Source organism: Sinocyclocheilus anshuiensis, unplaced genomic scaffold, assembly GCF_001515605.1.
Source record: "Sinocyclocheilus anshuiensis isolate Anshui unplaced genomic scaffold, SAMN03320099.WGS_v1.1 scaffold2319, whole genome shotgun sequence".
NCBI classification, from domain to species: Eukaryota; Metazoa; Chordata; class Actinopteri; order Cypriniformes; family Cyprinidae; genus Sinocyclocheilus; species Sinocyclocheilus anshuiensis.
The window spans coordinates 4,579-19,580 of NW_015539850.1; the positions used below are offsets into that span (position 1 = coordinate 4,579).

The window sequence follows — 15,002 nt, forward strand, 5'->3', positions numbered from 1 at the left end:
TAGATAGATAGATAGATAGATAGATAGATAGATAGATAGATTCCGGTTTAATTCCGTCTTGTGGCCAATTCAATTCAAATTCACATCCATGAAGTTAATTCTTTAATTGTGAATTTTGTCCAACTCTATGGGCCAAATATCAGTTCTAGTGTCAGTCCTTGAGATCCAGGCCTTCCATTACACTCTGTAAACGGGTCTGTTTTATGAACACTGGTTAACAGGTCGGTGGAGTTAATGTGGTCACTCTGTCTGAGAACAGTGGGTCAGAACTGAGCTCAGAGCATGAGAACAGAAGGACGGTCCACACAGGAAAAAGCATCTAATGTTACACACACACGGCAGAAGATGGGGCGAGCAGAGCGTCAGATCATGAGTGATGGAGGTCTGTCCGAGTGGCGCCGCAGTATTGACTCGTGTGCAGTTAAAGAGGAGGGCTGTGACGGTGGAGTGTGAGGTATCAGACGGACTCTCTGAGCTATTGAGTGTCCTGGATTTGGGATCTGGAGCTTAACAGGTTTAAGTGCATCATTGTAACAGACCTGGAATCTCTCCAGATGAATTATCCACAGATGGATGTGACCACAGCCAGCCAACAAACATCATTCTCCAGCTAACAGCTCCCACTTCATCAATCAGCAGCAGCTCCACCCCACACCGAGAGCCGTCACGCTCTTTACGCTCGCGAGAAATGTGTCCTGTGACTCACACATTATCTAAAGAAACTCCATAGTTTGCATTGGGGGTCAGAAGAAAGAAAACTAGATGTTTAAATGAAACTCAGCCATGCAAAACGTACTGTAAAAGAAAAGAAAAGAAAAGAAAACAAATATTCAGTAATATTGCGGATTCAAATGCACTGACACTATGGGATGAGAACATAGTAAACTGAACTGAGATAATGACATTATTGTCTTCTCTAAAACAGCTTTACAGCTGAAATTGAATTTGATTCATAATTGATTAATTTTACAACATTAACACTGTTATATTCCTGTTTATTAATGCGAAGCTGCTTTAAACGATCTGTATTGTATAAAACGCTATAGAAAGAAATATAATTTGACACTGAAAAAAAAATTACTTAGTAAAAGTTCTAAGCTGTCTTCGAACAAATATAAATAAAGTAGCTTGAACAATGTATTTTTTTGTGTTTCTATCCAAAGTTGTTTTGTTGATCTTAAAGACTCAAGTAATTGTTTCAAACATGTCCAAACTTTCCAAATTGAGTCAAACTGAATAATTGAACAAACTATTTTACGGTTCCCATCATTCATTGCAGCTTGAAAAAAAGATCATTGCTTTACATTTTATTACTTAATTTATGCGGATGCTGCTGTTGTTGTGACTGTTAGTTAGGTGTCATATTGTTCAGAGTTTGTATTTCTACTGAATTTGCAGTATATGTTAAGTATACATGCATCTCATTGCAACTGTTGGATTTAATATATTCTGTATGGTTGTAAAATGTTTGCCTGTAGATTTTTATATTGCTATGCCAGTTCAAAGTGGTTTTAGTGCATTGCTGTGGAGTTCTAAATGGTTGCTGAGTGTTTTCTTACTGTCTCATGTGAGATTTTTTTACCATTTGATTGCTTAGAAAAGTAATAGCTTAGCTCTATTCGGCAAGCTGTGATTAACAGCTTGGATTTTCCAGATTGCTCCACAATCAAATGCCAGCCAGACTTTTGTTTGTGGACTATGAGCAACTATAATAATGGAAACATGCAGAAAAGTAAAAGCTAATGCATTGCGGTAATCAAATGTGGCGAAGCTTTTGCATGAAATCCAGTAACACTATGATAATCTTTACTAGCAATTCTAAGCTACATTAGTGTACTTCCTATCCAAATTCTGCAGAACACGCATCAACCCCGAAACTGAAGATATGATCAGAGTAAGTCTTGTTGTTGTCTTCACTGGACAGACCATTGAGAGCAATCAGTCGGCAATTATTGTGCACACACAAACACATGCATACACAAACACAGCGTATTTCAGTCGTCTAAAGTGCTTCTGTGGTTCCAGACAGGCGCTCTGTATTAAATTACTACTAATTTGTGTCAGGTTTTGGCTGGGTGAAGTTTATCTCGTGTGGATCAAAGATCATTAATTCCTGGTTTGTACTCTAAAGTGTTCATTCCCAGAAGTCATAAAGAATCCCACAATACATCTGCAGTTCCTCATTATGGATGTGACTGAATTCATCAAACTCATGTCTGGATGTAGAACGGGTCAAGACCTCTTGATTCAGAGAGCTTCTGATATCATCTGCTGTGACGACTCAACTCAACTTTTCCTTAATTTGATTCTTGGAACTGATGAATTGTGGGCAACATGTCAAATGGCTCATAGATGATGTACAGTATGATGCTGTGAAAAAATGAATATGCATGTGTTGTAATTAAGAAAAGCAGTTCATAAAAGCATAAAACTGACGTTCAGAATACTACTCTCCACACTATTGATTTGATTATTTACACAATGACAACAAAATGAACAAGACATTCACCAAGAGCTAAAGTCAACTTGAAGTTATTATTTATAATTAATCAACATATTTTGAATCAAACTGATTTGTGTAATTTGATCCAACAAGATGAATGTTTTCCAGAGACACGACCCAACTAACACATTCCAGAATTCCCAAACCACTGATAATACTTACTGATGATGCTTGTGCTGCTGTTTTCTCTGCATAATGATGTCATTTCCTGTTGGGTGATGTCATTAAGTGACTGGGTTTTTTTTTTTTTTTGCTAGTTAAAGGAATAGTTCACCCAAAAATGAAAATTTGTTGAAAATGTGCTCACCCTCAAGCCATCCGAGATGTGGATGAGTTTGTTTCTTCATCAGATTTGTAGAAATGCAGCATCACATCACTGTCTCAGCAATGGATCCTCTGCAGTGAATGGGTGCCGTCAGAATGAGAGTCCAAACAGCTGATAAAAACATCACAATAATCCACACCACTCCAGTCCATCAGTTAATGTCTTGAGAAGCGAAAAGCTGCATGTTGATAAGAGATAAATCCATTATTAAGATATTAAAACTTCAAACAGATGCTTCTGGCTAAAATATGAGTCCATAATCCATAATAATGCTTCTTCTTTAACAAAGTGGAATGTGAAGGAGAGTTAAAGGCCTATTGAGGATTATCAGATTTTCACTAGACCTTAGCACCTGAAAAATGAACATCCACTCAAACCAAAGTAGTGGAATGATTTAAAATTCACTGCCGTTTACTTCATTGTAAGCAAACAAAGTAATTTCCTTATTTAAATTGTGGGTTTAATATTTTATCCATTATATTATGACCAAATGATCATTATAGCCTACAGGTGTGAGAGAAACAGAGGGAATTGTGGGCCAGTGCATGTCATCCTTCATCTATGTGCGGTCTAAGAAACTCTGATGGTTTCTTCACACAGAAAGCTGAGAGCTGCTGGCTGTCGAGCTCATGTTCAGTAATGTTCAGCTCTGTCACTGGTGCAGCTGATGCTGATGTAAAGATGCTAAAGCTGAACACAGCGCTCTGATGCCTCTGGTGGCGCTGATGTGTCATTACATGCTGAACAACACAAATACAGGCCTACTGTAAATACACAGAAAACTTTAATAACTGCTGAGTTCTTAATATAGTTAAATTAAAGTAATACAATAAATGAAGGCAAAGACATTCTAAAGACAAAATTCAGAAGAGATCACTGATCAGTACAACAGTGTTTTTAGATTAAGTCTGGTCAGTCACTTGTATGTTTTTCAGTATTTCAACTGTTGAATCAAACTATAATAAGTAATCATTTATTTATTTAATATCTTATTTCCGGGATCAATATATAGAATATTAATTAAATGAACCCCTCTATGTTAAATTGTCCTAAATGGACAGACACATTCAGCTGCGAGTGCTACTGGTTAGATAATTAAGGCATTAGTATAAAAGCATCTCATGTGATGGGTTAATGAGAGCCAAGGCTTGCATTAATTAGTAAAATTAAGATTAGTTTATCATTACCATGATACCATGGTAATATCATATTTTTTTAAGCACTACCATGGTCATAATATCATGGTATTTTTTAGGTACCTTAAAGTACCATGTACATACCGTGGTATATGAATATAGTAATCATGCAGATCTATGATATACAGTATATCAAGATATTACCAGCAGATGTACCACAGTAATATCACAGAACATTCTGTAGGGGAGCCACTACCTTGATACAACAGTTTATTAAGGTCACCATAGTTTTGTTTTTTGACCATATTTTACAGCCAATTTCACTTTATCAGGTGGAGATGAAAGGGAAAGAAGGCAGAGTATTTATGAAGAGCAGCAAATCAGCATATTAGAATGATTTCTGAAGATCATGTGACACTGAAGACTGCAGTAATGATGCTAAAAATACAGCTTTGATCACAGCAAACAATTACATTTTAACAGATATTCAAATAGAAAACAGTTATTTTAAATTATAATAATATTTCACAATTTTACTGTATTTTTGATCAAATAAATGCAGCCTTTGTGAGCAGAAGAGACTTCATTCAAAAACATTAATCTTTATATTCCACAATTTTGACCTTAGTTTCAAGTTATTTAATTTTAATTAAAAGATTAAGGTGCCAAACATTTTATTTTAGAATAATGTGCATTAATGAACTGTTCACAATAATGCCAGGAATATGAAATAAGGAAGTAAATGATCACACACTCAGAGTCTATTTCCACGGTTTACCCGTCGTAAATCAAGAACGTCCTGCAGCATGAAGCGAATTCTGGAAGAGGTTTTCCGCTCCTTAATAATTTTCTCCATCTGGTTTAAATATTGATCCATTCGGGGCTGAAAAGACAAAAAAATATATGCACGAGTCTTAAATTATATATTATTGAAATAAAGATTTTAATATTGCTCCTTGAGAGGCAGTCGTGGCCTTATGGTTAGAGAGTTGGACTTGTAACCCAAAGGTCATGGGTTCAAGTCTCAGGTCCGGCAGGAAGTGTCGGTGGGGGAAGACAATGACAAGCACCTTCTTTCACCCTCAATACCATGACTGAGGTGAGAGGTGGGGGAGCTGGATTTAAACGCAAGCGCGTTGGTTAAGGTAGGAAGACACTGCATTGTTGCAACATCGGTCCCCTCAGAGAGAGTCTTCTCAAAAACAGGACAAATAATCACAGAGAGAAGAAATGGCATCAGCACACCCAAGCTGAGGCATCTGATATTTCTGAATGCCAACCTGATATTTTTTTTGTAACGAAATGATGCATAAAAATAAGGCTATTATAAAAACACTGAATAAAAAATTGCTTACCAACACACAAACCATTCACAATTGCTAAATTGGGCTAAAATAGAAGGCTCCGAGTGATACTAAATGAAGAGCCGAGTCTTTGAAAAGAGCCGGACTTCCCATCACTAGTGTGTTCACTACTGTGTGTGTGCACTTGGATGGGTTAAATGCAGAGCACACATTCTGAGTATGGGTCACTGTACTTAGCCACATGTCACTTCATTCACTTACTCACAAAGATGGAATAAAAATAATTGTATTGCCTCACTCCCCCATTTTTAATTTAGTATCTTTAACATCATTACATATTTTATAATTTACTTTTGTCATTTTGTTGTATGTTTCTGTTGTTTTTATTTCTTTTTATTTTTAATAATTTTTAATTTACATTTTTTTTAAATTTTATATGAAATTTTAAATGTATTTTTTTTAAAGTTACGTAATGAGCGTGTGTCACCTTGGTCTTCTCGAGGTCCAGATGTTTCCAGATGGTAGACAGCAGGCAGCAGAGACACTCCAGATTCTTCTCGTCGTCGCGGTTCTTCAGCAGTTTGACGATGCAGTCGTGCATGATGGACTCCGTCAGCATCTTCAGCTTGAACAGCTCGCCAGTGAACTTGATGTTGCCTAGCGACCGTCGGCGGGCTTTTTCTTTGGCGTCCTCAAGGTCCTCCTTTAGCCTCTGCTTCTCCTCTTCCTGAAGGGGCAGAAACAGGAAGTGAAGTCATAAATGCCTTTGTACTATGTAAATATAGAAGTATATACATATAAATATATGCATATTCGCATACTGTCTTCTTGATATAAATCGTAATTGCAAATCATAATACGTTTAAAACAGCAATCAAACGTGACAGTACAGTATGTCGTGCTATTTGACGTTGCTGATTATGAAACGACAAAGGCTGCGGATTATGTAAAAACATACACTGCATGTGTTAGAATGAAGGGCGTTTATTTTCCACGATTTAACATTTGAAAAAATGAAGACATAAATATTAGTATTGTAATTTTACAGTTTACTGTAAAAAAAAATTACATTTCTTACATTTTTTATTTTTTATTTGTACAATAAAATATTATAATATTAATATTTATTTTGTTTAATACTTTTATAGCAATCGTTATACTGACTTATAATAAAAAAAGCAAAATACAAAAAAGAAAAAAACCCCCACTAAAAGCAAAAATCAATACTAATACAATAAAAATGGAAAAAAAAAATTTTTTTTATTATTACAGTGTAATATTACAACAGTAGTATTTAAAAAAAAATAATAACATCAATAATAATAGTTCTATTTTTTATTAAATAATAACAACAATAATAATTGTATTATTTTAACAACACACACGCACACAGAAAAAAATGCCTAAACAAGCACAGAAAACCTGGACCTTTAAAAAAATATGAATAAAAAAATAAAAATAAATAAATAATAATAATAATAAAAAAAAAAATTATTATTATTAAATTTTCCCTTTAAATTCTTACATTTTTCTTATTTTTTGTAATATTACAGTGAAATGTTACATTAGTAATATTTCTTGTATTATTAAGTAATAACAACAGTTGTTATTGATATATATAATCACAAAATAGTTGGCTAAATTGTGCAGCCCAACAAACAAGCACAGCAAACCTCGAAGTTGAATTTTTTTTTTAAATAAAATTTAAATCAATTTTAAATCAGAAAAATTGTAAAAAGACTGCTCTGCCACAACCCCTACATATCAGTGTGCTCAAGTGTGTGTGTGTTGTTCATACCCCTGTGGCAGCATCCAGCTTCTTCTGCTTCTCAAACGTTTCATCATCATCTTTGTTCTTCTCAAACTCTTTCTGACAACGATTCAGCAGCAGCTTCCTGAAATTTATCGTCACTCCAGGTTTCTCCGTGGTGGGAACTTTCAGCTGCGATGAGAGACAGATGATAAAACACAGACTAGACGCTGCAGGAGCTGCTTTTGTGATCACAGCGTTCGGCTCACACTCACCCCCATGAGGCAGCGGCACATGTTGGCGTAGGCTTCAGAGAAGTTGGGCTCAGAGATGGCCTTCTCCAAGATGAGGTGGACCACTCCTTTCAGGCGCTCCTCGGTGTTGATGGTCAGTTCCGTCACCTGCTTCATCAGCGGCTGGAACATCTGCGGCGTCAGTTGATTCAACACGCTCTCCATGCGTTTGAACAGCTCCTGCGTCTTCAAGAACTCGGGCTTGTCCTTGTCGGCACGGCCGCTGCGCTTCACTGACGGTTTCCAGACCTTCTCCAGTTTATTCAGCTGGACATCTTCAGTGAGGGAAACACTCGACATGATCTTCTGCGGCTCCTTCCCGCGCTGACCTTGACCGGAATGACGAGGGCCACTCAGACCAGACGGCTAGTGAGACAGAGAAAGATATGCATTATACTTATATATATATATATATATATATATATATATGTATTTCAGAGTCAGTAAGACACTTTGAATCACAAAATGATTCATAAACAAAAAAAAAAAGAATACACACTGTATAGATACTTAAATCAAATCACAATAAATAAATAACTAAATAATGTTGATAGCAACCTTATCCAAATGTACAGAAATGCCCTAATTCTTACTCACAACTGGCCTGAATTCAGGTAAGTATCTCAGGTAAACAACTCAAGTGAGTATTTCAGGTAAGTGATACATGAGTAAACTTTGGTAAGTATCTCAGGTAAACAACTCAAGTGAGTATTTTAGGTAAGTGATACATGAGTAAACATTTCTATGACATACTGTAAGTGTCTTAAAATTATTCATAAAACAAATAATCAATTGAAACTAATTATTTGGACATTAAAACATGTAAATTACAGTTTGGTATGAAATTTTATTAATTTAACTAACCTTGAGATTAAATGAGAGAGAAAAAGAGAGACAAGAGCTAGTTGTTTCCTTAACGGTCCTCTTTGGTGTCTGAGGATGCGCTGCAATCGTCACAGTAACTCTACTCTCTGAACTGCCAGCCAGAATTCAGAAAATGCAGCTGAACTATTCAGTGCAAACTAATCATATAAGGAATTAAAATAAAACGTATATAAATAGAAATGAACATATGTAAATAAAAAATGAAATATATACAAATAATTTAATTTGTGACCCAAACTATATGTAGGATAGCAAGACTATCATAAAAAACGAAATAATTTAAATAAATAATTAATTTATTTTCTTTTCTTCATTTATTTAAAAATATAATAAATTAATTAAAATAATACATTATTATTTATTTTATTAAAAATAGTGTCATTTATTATTAATTAAATAATTAATTAATATTTTTAATGCCATGGCAACAGCAAGACTATTCTTAAAAAAATAAATTAATAATTAAAATAAGTTATTTACTTTACTAAAATAAATTCAAAATAATTTATTTTAATAAATTAATTTTTTTTTGTTTTACGCTATTTCAGCAGCATGGCTGGTCTTCATGTGAGAACAAAGTGAATAGCAAAAGTCTAAAATTAACAAAATTCACCAAAAACAATATAATAAAATTCTACAATACATTCAGGTGATACTTTTTTAAATCTATTGTCTATTTTTTAGGGCTGGGCAAGTTAACACGTTATTATCGCATTAACACATTAATTAATTACTAATGTCTAATGTCGCCATGTCTCACTTGTTTTCCATCATCAGACAGAATGAGATCAGGATGAGCTGTATCAGGATCCAGAGTCACATCCACTGAGAATACAGGAGAAATTGAATCACAACTTCACAATACACAGATATTCTGTGACAATGTTTTCAATATTTAATCCAGTTTTTAATAGTGCAGTCATGAAGCTGTGAGTGTATGAATGTAAACTAGTGTAGTGCAGACAGCACACTGTACCTGCATACTGCTGCATCCACGTCAGCTCTGTAGAGACACATGAGAATAAAACATCATCAGATCCTAATGTTATATTTAAATAATTGAGTACATCATCATGTTTCTATCTGATCAGTGTATGTGTTGATGTACCAGTTTGTGTGAGTTTCCCATCTATAGTGTCCTTCAGTTGAGTCAGAGCTCTCCTCAGAGTCTCCAGACTCTCATGAGTCTTCATACTGATCTCAGGCCAGTTCCTGGTGTTTCTAGGGCTGCACAGGGATGAGTGAATCTACAGCAGGAGAGCGGAGAAATCCTTCAGCATGGGGAGTGTTCTGGTGTTATATCCTGCATTATCATTGATCAGAGAAATCATGTTGACTGACCTGTTGGAGGTGGAGGTTATCTTCAGTGTGTGAGAGCTGCTCCAGCTCAGTGTTTCTCATCTTTAGCTCAGTGATCTCCTGCTCCAGCTCTTCAATCAGCTCTTCCTCCTGTTTCTCTGCTGCTTTCTGCTGCTCCTCCATCATCTCCAGCAGATCAGTATAAAATCCCTAAGAAAAGAATCACTGTTACTGTTGCTCATACTTCAGTGTTTTAATGGGTTTCAAAATTTCTCAACTGAAGAATAAACGTCATCGTGTATCGTTTGCACTGAATGATTCCTCAAATCATGTGCCTTGTTGTGGAGAGGTGTCATATTACTAGTCATCAGTCGTGTTGACATTCAGACCAATAGTTCGATTGTGAGTGTGATATTGCTTTTATACAACAATTCAGTAAACAAGATGTTATATAAGTAACTTATATTTTAGACAAATTAATGTCAGTTAATAATGTTTATATTCACTTCGACCACTGAAGGACTCAAACAAAGCCACAAATAAAGTATGGTGATTAGTTCTTGAATGAATCAGTAATTTTGAATGAATCGTTCTAAGTGAATGAATCGAAATCAATGACTCACCGCTGGATCATGTCTCAGGCATTGTAAAATTTCCCTTTTCCCTTTTACAATGAAATTACAGGTCTGATGCTGGTATGTCTAATTTCAACATCTTCCTCAAAGATCGTTATTATCTCTGCTATCTTACTGATGCTAACCAGGACAGTTTTCAGCCTTCTCTTTAAGCTTCAAACACATTCCAAGAAGGAAGGGATGAATCCCCTCCATCACCATTTGGCCACTACTCTTGTGGCACAGACAAGACTTAGGACCCACAATACACATACACTCTAAAAAATGTGGGGTTGTTTCAACCCAACTTTGGGTCAAATATGGACTAACCCAACTTTTGGGTTAAAAATGTAATTAAAAAATGTAACCCAACAGCTGGGTTAGTCCATATTTGGTGGTCCTTATTATTACGAAGAAAACAGATAATAGACCAGGAGTTATGGGCAGCTTTTCCATCTAATAGCAATCAGTTAGACTATTATACACGCAAAACTAAAGTCCGGCCATCCCCTCGGCCCGGAGAGGGGGCCCCTCTGGTGCCGGGCCTGCCTTGGATGTTTAGCTCTGCTCCCACTGGCGTTTCTTCTGGAGGGAAGAAAGTCTTATGCAATCTAAAATCGAGTGGCTCGCGCATTGCCAAGGCAACGCATGCATTATGGGTCTGCAGCAAATAATTTCGGGGGAATCTATGAGCAGATGGGCGGTTCCTTTTCTCTCTCTTTCCAAATGTATAATGTATAAATGCGTTTGCAGGCTATTTATCACAATTCTTTTTATTACATCATATATTATAATCAGACCGTGTTCACTTGTCTGGTTGTTTTGTTGCATTTAAGTCTAAGGAATTAAATGATGAATATTCATCTGGCTTTGAGAAGTTAGATATATATTTTGTATACATATACATATATACTGTATATATATATATATTTTTTTTTATTATTCAGCAGAGGGATCGGAGATGGGCCTCACCCTTTCTCCTCCCTCACTCTCTAAATACAGCGCTCTCTTGGTATATAAAAAAATTCTCGAGTTAGAGCATGGTGTTATACCTCTCTTCCTCTGAGGAGGCTGATGTGGTCAGCAAAATATGAGGAGTTGCTATGTCGGGACCTACCGGTTTTCCCTGTCTCCACAACGTGGTGTTGAGAGCATGGGTTTAACCATTTTTCATTCCAGCTCATCTGCCCTTTTTAAAAAAAATTCTATTTGACGGGCTGAATGAATAGGTTTTTAGGGCGATGTCTAAGGTGGGACAGACGACCGGTGGGCTATTTGTTCCCATTGCAGCATCACCCCTAAGGCAGTTTCCAATGCTGGACACAGGTCTCAGGGGCTGCTGGGCGGGAGCAGCCCTAGCTGTGTTCCAGCTCCTCATTCGGGAAGCATCGCTTCTCATTCTCCCCCAGTATATCTGGAGTCAGAGCGGCACTCCCAGGCCGAAGGCTTCTAAGCAGAAAGTGGATCTGCGGACCATCATTCTCGCTAGATAGTCTTTGACTAAAAGGACACCTACGGCCCAGGACTTCTGAGGGTGTACACCTCATCATACGGTGCCCGTCTCTCCTCAGTGCCCTCAGAAGACCGGCCTGTCAACCCTGCCACCCTCAGTGTTTCAGGGCACAGTGGCCTCCAGTGAGCGCATCTCGCAGCATCCACCCGGAAACGTAGCGGTTCTGGGAGGCTGGCTACCTCCTAAGAGGTCTCCAGAGCAGCTAGATCGGCCATCCCCTGCCGGTCCTCCGCTTCAGGGCACCGAGCTAGCCGCTCTAAGTACACCAGAGGCCAGTCTCGAGAGACTGATTCCCTTAGTAGGTCACCTGGTGGTGTGGGAGCCCCTGCCAAACGTATCTCATTGGGTCCTGCCCCGAGCAGGCTCTGGTTGTGTCAGTCTAAGTCTTCCAAGGAGATGACGGGTCTGAGGACTGCCATTTTCAATAGGAGACTTCAGCCAAAAAGTCCTGATGCCCATGGCTCAGGACGTCTGAGAGCAACAAAGCCAGTGCAAGTAACCATTTGTCAAATATTTAGATGCATTTCTAAGTTTTGACCCTTTTATTAAGGTGATATTGTTTGATTTTGATCTGATGGTTCTCATTAGGTTCTGGCTCACTGATTTTAAATACTGCCAGTCTTGATCTTCTTTCTTTCCTTACTTCTTTTCATTGTGTATGCATGTGTTTTGCTCATAGTTTTATGTTACTCATAGTATCGTTTATTATTGTTTTTGCTACTCACACTTCAGAGTTACTAAAACGTTGATATTGCTACATGCTAAGTTATTGCTAGCACTGTATACAGTACGAAAGCTATTCTTTCTTGGTCAGGTAGATAACCAGAGTTGATAAATGACTATACAGTCTGCTAGGTGGACGAAAAGACTAAATAATCGTAACATTAATTCTGCTACAGTTAATTCTGAAAGCCTAATTCTGAAGGCCATTAGAATTAATTATACATATTTCCATTTTGAGCTAATTTGCTACAAAGCACAGACAAGCAGAGTGACACAAACAGTGAAAAGTCCAAGTGCTGCTGGACTGTATATCAGGACTTTTGGAGAGACACAGCTAAATGACGTATAACATATATTTAACTTTAATTTAATAAACTCACTTTTCTGACTTCTGCGGAGTGTTTGATGTCTTGAATCTTCTTGATTCTGTCCTGGATCATCTGCTGCATGTCTTTCTGTGTCTTCATCAGTTCAGTCTATAGAGAGAACAACACAGACACATTTATCATAACAGATTTACTGTCTTCTGAGGAAATTTACAATATGTTTTAAAAATGCAAAAGCAGTTTTGTTAGTAACTTCTACCTTCTTCTCTTCGCTCTCCTCTTCTATAGGAACAGTGTTGTGGTTCTTGTGGTCTGTCACAGAGCAGATCAAACACACACACGTCTGATCATCTCTACAGAACAGCTCCAGAGGACTATCATGTTTCTGACATATATAGTCCTCCAGATTATTCACAGGATCCATCAGTTTGTGTTTCTTCAAAAGTGCCACTCTCAAATGAGGCTCCAGGTGAGTTTCACAGTAAGAGCTCTGACACACCAGGCACGACTTCAGGGCGTTCAGCTTTCTTTCCTCACAGATGTCACACAGAACTTCAGGCTTTTTCTCAGGACTTTTCTTTTTATAGTCACCTACGAGCTCTCTGAGTGTGGTATTAATCTTGAGATCAGGTCTTTGCTTGAATGTTTCTTTACAGTATGGACAGCTGCAGGTCTGGCTGTTGTCCCAGTGTTCATTCAGACAGGTCTTGCAGAAGTTGTGTCCACATGGAGTGCTGACTGGATCAGTGAACACGTCCAGACATATAGAGCACTGAAGCTCCTCAGTCAGTGAACTAATGGAGGATGACATGACTGGAAAGAGACATTATTTAGGATTAGTGTGAATTCCAATAATGTTTTTAATGAATTCCATGATGCACCTCATGAAGCTGGTTGAATATAAAGATTGTCTAGAGACAAAGAGTGGCGACTTTGGAGAAACTTGAATATGTATGAGATCATGTACAGTCAGCTTGTCATTATTGCGAAATCAACCCAGAAAAGTTGATCAGAACGCAAATGTGAAGCTCACTACACAACCACTTACCAAATAAATAAATACATGAACCATAATTGATTCAAGCTGAAATTATTTTATTATCTGCAGTAATTATTCAATATTATTTGAGAAAAGTCAAGTTCATTCATAAACACAGTGTTTTTCTGGATTTTTTACTTACATGGAGGTTCATGGTCAAAACTCAGTCTCCTGGTTTTTCTTGCTTTTGTTGATGTTGGTGAAGATTCTGCCATTGTTCTTTATCTCTTCAAGCCTTTTCAAGAAAAAAATAATAATACTGTATTTTACAGTACAAGTTATTTTCCTTTTCAGATTTGATACAAATTGGATCATGACAATTAAATCAATATACATTAAAGTGTTTATATCTCATGTAAGAAGTGATAGTAAAGGAAACACAATCATTCTTTTGAAACACAGTGACTCATAAACTCACTGAACAATCTGATCTAGGACCTGCTGTTTAGATTAAAGAGACTACAAAGAGCAAGTGATATAATTTTTAGATTATATATATATATACAGTATATAGAAAATTACATGCATCTCTCAGCAAAAGATATTAAATGGTTAAGAGTCATCCTCATCTTGTTTAATGTTAAAGTGATTTTCAGCTGCAGGTTTGTGTTCAGTTTGTCTGCAGGTCATTTACTTCCTGTTTAGTCTTTATGTCGAATGACACAAAAAACTAACTTTGCTTTACCACCAATCAAATTACATACTTTTAATATAATTCTGATATTATTTCAGTGCAGTAAACAACTAAAGCAGCTGAGTATTTGACACGCTTAAACCTGCTTCTGTTCAGCTAATTCCAGTCTGACATAAAACCTACTAAACCAGACCAGTTCCATTAGAAACCTGTTCAGGACAATCTCTCTTATATCTCTATCACTTACCTGTGAGTATCAGGTGTGTTCACAAGGGTCTTTGAACGATTCAGTATTCTGCTGTTTGAAGAGTTTGATCGTTTCAGGAGTCCATATTGTTTCTGATCAAGTTCGTTTCACTTTCTCCGAGTCTCTCACTGAACTACAGTGATGTCAGAGCTCCTCCTGTATTTAAACATTTCAATCTGTCCCTGTATTCGGTGTGTTTGTTTATGCGTTTCTGTTTGTATTGGGACTGCTGTTTCTGTCAGCTCATGAAGAAGAGATTTCAGCAAAAGCTTGATTGTTTGACAACATTTGTGAAGAGTTTGTTCGTAAATCTAGCAACAAAATTACTAAATTGGCAACAGAATGCTGAACAACATGCCTTCAATAATGTAAATACACAGGAAAACGTTTCATAAATGCTGAATTGTTAAT

General features: G+C 36.8%; 1 protein-coding gene across 4 annotated transcripts; it reads right to left on the reverse strand.

Moving 5' to 3' along the window:
- Positions 1–4,606: 4,606 nt before the first annotated feature.
- On the reverse strand, positions 4,607–14,706 carry LOC107684629 (tripartite motif-containing protein 72-like). Of its 4 annotated transcripts, none has more exons than XM_016480925.1 (12): positions 14,592–14,706; positions 13,853–13,945; positions 12,936–13,484; positions 12,726–12,823; positions 9,538–9,705; positions 9,305–9,443; positions 9,173–9,208; positions 8,957–9,021; positions 7,294–7,677; positions 7,067–7,210; positions 5,756–5,995; positions 4,607–4,847 (listed from the first exon to the last, which is right to left on the reverse strand). In XM_016480925.1, exons 2-12 carry the CDS (start codon positions 13,923–13,925, stop codon positions 4,719–4,721), a joined length of 2,025 nt encoding a protein of 674 aa, XP_016336411.1. In that variant the 5' UTR covers positions 13,926–13,945; positions 14,592–14,706; the 3' UTR covers positions 4,607–4,718. The 4 variants fall into 4 exon arrangements, with proteins under 4 accessions (XP_016336411.1, XP_016336413.1, XP_016336410.1 ...); XM_016480927.1 differs by having other exon boundaries at positions 9,173–9,199; positions 12,726–12,821; positions 12,931–13,484; XM_016480924.1 differs by having other exon boundaries at positions 12,726–12,821; positions 12,931–13,484.
- Positions 14,707–15,002: the final 296 nt, after the last annotated feature.

Excerpts from the sequence above, each read along its gene's own strand:
- LOC107684629 (XM_016480924.1), bottom strand. The coding sequence starts at position 13,925 with ATGGCAGAATCTTCACCAACATCAACAAAAGCAAGAAAAACCAGGAGA. Across the intron at positions 9,706-12,725 it reads ACTCCGCAGAAGTCAGAAAA|GGATTTTATACTGATCTGCT; the intron begins GTGAGTTTATTA and ends TTCTTTTCTTAG. Across the intron at positions 9,209-9,304 it reads TGGGAAACTCACACAAACTG|TCTCTACAGAGCTGACGTGG; the intron begins GTACATCAACAC and ends TATTCTCATGTG.